The sequence below is a fragment of the Gossypium hirsutum genome, chromosome D11 (genome assembly GCF_007990345.1).
Source record: "Gossypium hirsutum isolate 1008001.06 chromosome D11, Gossypium_hirsutum_v2.1, whole genome shotgun sequence".
In the NCBI taxonomy this organism is placed as follows: Eukaryota; Viridiplantae; Streptophyta; class Magnoliopsida; order Malvales; family Malvaceae; genus Gossypium; species Gossypium hirsutum.
Genome location: NC_053447.1, coordinates 66,265,687 through 66,269,676, shown reverse-complemented (window position 1 = coordinate 66,269,676; position 3,990 = coordinate 66,265,687). Strand labels below are relative to the sequence as shown.

Here is a 3,990-nt window from a genome sequence, read left to right as displayed (position 1 = left end):
TTGTCTATCAAATTTCTATCTTTGTCTTTTACTTTAACAGCTACGCTTCATCCACACAAAGGGTATCATGCAACTCTAGAAAGGTAAAAAGAAACAGTACAGTACCTGTGATTTTGTGAGTCTTACATGCAATCAGCTGTTGTTTTAGTTCATTCTTTTGTTCTTAGCCGATGATAAAGCCCAAGATTTGGGAGTCTACAACCTGGAAAACTCAAAGATTTCATTGAAATTCAGCTGATGAACCATAAGGTTAAATTGAACATACCTATATATACTATTTGCTTGCTTACGTAAAGAGATTAGTGCGGTTACGAGAGGGCTGTGGCCGCTTTATAGGAGAGATTATAAAGTTCCTTAAAATCGTTGAAGGATTAGCAGCAGCAGTTGGTTCGAAACCACCAGGGTGGCCAGTAGCCCTTCTGTTTCCAACATCACCAGGAATGGCTGCTGGTTTTGATGGTGAGTCACTTGAAATGTCAAAAGGACTGGAGTTTGAACTAGTTTGTTTTACTGGCCATATGTATTCTCGGGGCCCTGGAGTTCCGGGTGAAAAAATCGACCAATCTGCAGCAAATAAGTTAACTGGCTAGGGAAATATTTAATCAAAAAAGACTCAGAAAAAAACTGGACTGAATATGTTCCTCCAACTCTTTCATTTTTCTCGGATACCGGCTCCAATACCAGTGTCCGATGCATATTCAGACATATCCTCCAATTTTGATCATGTCTTTATCCGGCACATGCCCGTATTATGACACACTGACACTCGAGCCCGAATAACATAGCAATCAGAATATCAAGATCAAAGGAAACATTTTAACTGTATAAAATGGTTTAGTAAACATTTTTCAGCTGGTTGAATGATGCTAATTTAGTATTTTATACAACTTAGGTGCCAATTCAAGGTAAGTGCCTTCACTATCCCTTGATTGCTATTATAAGAAAATAATAAAAGAACATGAATACCTTTTCGAATAGGCTCTCTGCTATCCACCACGTTAGCTGCTGGATTTGAGAATAAATCAGGCTCATTTCGGGCATAGAAATTTTTTGAAGGTTGGATTGCTGACCGTTTCAGTGACTCGTACTCACTCCTCAATTGATCATACATTTCATCAAGTTTTCTCTTCTGTCTGAAATTTTGGACAAAATGCAGATTAGCAGCTTCAAGAAGCATGATATAAACTATGACAAAAAGAATTAACAACTTCAAATAAAATAATATATATTTACCTGGATTTCTCAGAGAACTTCTCTTGGAGCTCTAGCTTATCTTTTGACAAACTCTGATTTTCCTGTTCCATCATCTGACACCTTTTGGCCATTTTCTGATATGCAGTATGCACCTGCTCCAGTTTCTCTGAGAACTTTTCTTGCATTGCCTCACATTTCTGCCGGCACTGAGCTACAATTTTGTTCATCTTGTACTGCATTTCTAGATCCTTTTGCCCAACGTAAAACATCACACTTCTGTATGCACTCTTCATTACTAATTTCATTAAGGAAATGCGTGTGTGAAAGGATTCTTTCTTGTTCATCCGAATCTATTTTCTATTTTAGTTGCAAACTCCTTCAAACGAAATAGAACATTACAATCAACTAATGAATTCCTCTTATTTTGGTAGCTCTGCACCGTCTGATACAATCAGGTTTCAGGACAAAAAGATCATATAATTGGGAGGAGAAAAAAAGGTCTATATTCTGAAGGATACATATCTGTGGAGAAATACCAGCCATTGCCATCTGCAATAAAACGTGTCATATTAGTGAACAACAAACAATTAGACAAACTAATAAAGCAGCACCAAAATGAAAGGCAAAGAAAAACTATAGCATGGTGTAGAACTGTAGACTTAACTAGCTGTGAATAACAATTCAAGTGAAGCATTGGCTTACGTTTATCCATTCATCATTTGGGTTGATATCCACAGGTTTCATGAGGCTGAGAATAAAAGTTCCCAAATTAGCTAAGTAGAGTTGAAAATAATAAGATACAACATACAAGTAAATAAAACTGTTAGCTATGCAGAACAATCCTAACCCTGGTGCTTGATAAATAATTAACGATAACAGGTAATCTTGTCTCTTATATGCATTAGGTAAAGAGTCTACAAACTAGTGACAAGAGAAAAAGAAAACTCTAGGGCAAATCATTCGTGCCAAACTGCTAATTAAACAAAAATCTGGAGAGCATTACAATGACCATCTTCCACCAGATGAAAATTCTTACCTCTTAGAGAGAACTTCATCACAAATGGGACATGCTGCATCATTGCTAAGGATCTTGCTCGCATCTTCGTTGCCTATTTACAATGTCAAGGAATATGTGCAGCGCATACTGTATATCTAATAGAAAGGAAAAGATCTAAAATGCATTTGGATACACAAGAGGTGACCACACTTGGTGGAAACGGCTCGCCCTTCAAGTTCACGCCAGCATGCATTGCATCTCATTTCAGTTGATTTTCTGAGATTTCAATTCTAAACTGTATCTGCACATCAGAACCAGTAATCGGGACAAGATTCTTTAGGCCTACATTAACTTTCAAGTCAATGTCTGCTTGCTATAATTTGTTACAAGGAAAACAAAGGTTTTGCCCCAGTGAGTAAAGAACTCATGGCGTTAATCAATATTAGCCGAATCCTCCATTTGCCTGTTATTTTAGCCTCTTGTTTGCTTCCTTTAAAATAAATAAAATGGGTGAATGGAAAATCATGATTTTCGTCGTTTAAAATTTTTTCATTTTATTTTAATTTCTTTCAGAACAGATGATCAAATACTAACAAACATTTAAGTAAGCACCAGATACTGAAATTTCAAGGAGAAAACTTCCAAATTTTCTGGAGAACTTAAGGCAAAAATTTAAATCATAAATTATCCATGATCAAATTTTGATAATTAATCATCAGATTTCCGGGAATATATTTTTAATAAACATCTAGAAAATCACGGAATTTCATTTAATCAGAAAAAAATTGACATTTACTTTTATCTCAGTTCTGACATTACCACGAGGCTCGATCAAATCAGACGAACATTCTCGTTTCATGAGATCCCAAACATTAAAATGAGAACCAGTGGTTCGAGGTTTTCAAAATTTTCTTCTTTTTGTCTTCCTGATTTTTCTTAACAACCAGAGTAACAATTACCGTTTTTATCAGTCAAGTTGGTCGGAAATTCCGTCGAAAGCTGCATATTCTCTACGTAATTGATCAAACCTCAATGAAAACCCTAGAAATTCAGAGAATAGTGATTAAAACTTAAGAAAAATTCAAAAAAAAGAAAAGAAAAGGGAGTAAAAAAAGAAAGAAGAAATTGAAAACGCAGAAAAGAAAGTTGAGATCGAATAAATTGTACTATACCTTGAAATTTCCTGAAGATTTATCAGAGGAAAAGAGATCTCTTTTCCTTTCTCCTATATTCTTTGTTCGTGAAAGCTGTGAAGAGTGAGATGAAGATTGAAGCAATTTGGCGCGAATTTTCAATTTAAATGCATGGGAGTTTTAAGTATTTGAATAAGTTAGCATGCTGCGAAATGACATAATAGGATCATATACAGACGAGGCAATATGAATGTAATGATAAGGGTATAACAGTAAAAGCACTCATAGTTTTTAACCGATAATTATTATATTTTTCCATAAAATTAATTAGGCATAATGACTTGTTTGGCCCTCCTACCTTATGAAAAAAATCATTTTGGCCCTCCATTTAAATTTTTGCCTCTTTTAATCTTTTAATCTGTATTGTTTGTTAAATCACCTCAAAATTGATAGAAAAGTTATCGTCTACTAACGTTGTTGATCTGACATCCATGTATATGTCACGTGTAAGTCGTGTTAGCAATTAAATAATTTTTTAAAAAATTTAAAAATATTTTTTTATAATTTTTATACTTTTTTAATAATGTTAATAACTTATTTAATATTTTTTTATATTTTTTGAAATTTTCAACATTAAAAAATTAATTAGTTACTGACATGGTATTC

General features: G+C 34.2%; 1 protein-coding gene across 5 annotated transcripts; it reads right to left on the bottom strand.

The window, feature by feature from the left end:
• On the bottom strand, window positions 1-3,502 carry LOC107963937 (E3 ubiquitin-protein ligase CCNB1IP1 homolog). Of its 5 annotated transcripts, none has more exons than XM_016900495.2 (10): window positions 3,364-3,502; window positions 3,151-3,232; window positions 2,385-2,492; window positions 2,231-2,303; window positions 1,897-1,942; window positions 1,713-1,743; window positions 1,234-1,489; window positions 967-1,133; window positions 291-564; window positions 1-202 (listed from the first exon to the last, which is right to left on the bottom strand). In XM_016900495.2, exons 3-10 carry the CDS (start codon window positions 2,452-2,454, stop codon window positions 196-198), a joined length of 924 nt encoding a protein of 307 aa, XP_016755984.2. In that variant the 5' UTR covers window positions 2,455-2,492; window positions 3,151-3,232; window positions 3,364-3,502; the 3' UTR covers window positions 1-195. The 5 variants fall into 5 exon arrangements, with proteins under 5 accessions (XP_016755984.2, XP_016665189.2, XP_040960843.1 ...); XM_016809700.2 differs by having other exon boundaries at window positions 291-534; XM_016809693.2 differs by lacking the exon at window positions 1-202 and having other exon boundaries at window positions 287-564.
• Between the last annotated feature and the right edge of the window lie 488 nt (window positions 3,503-3,990).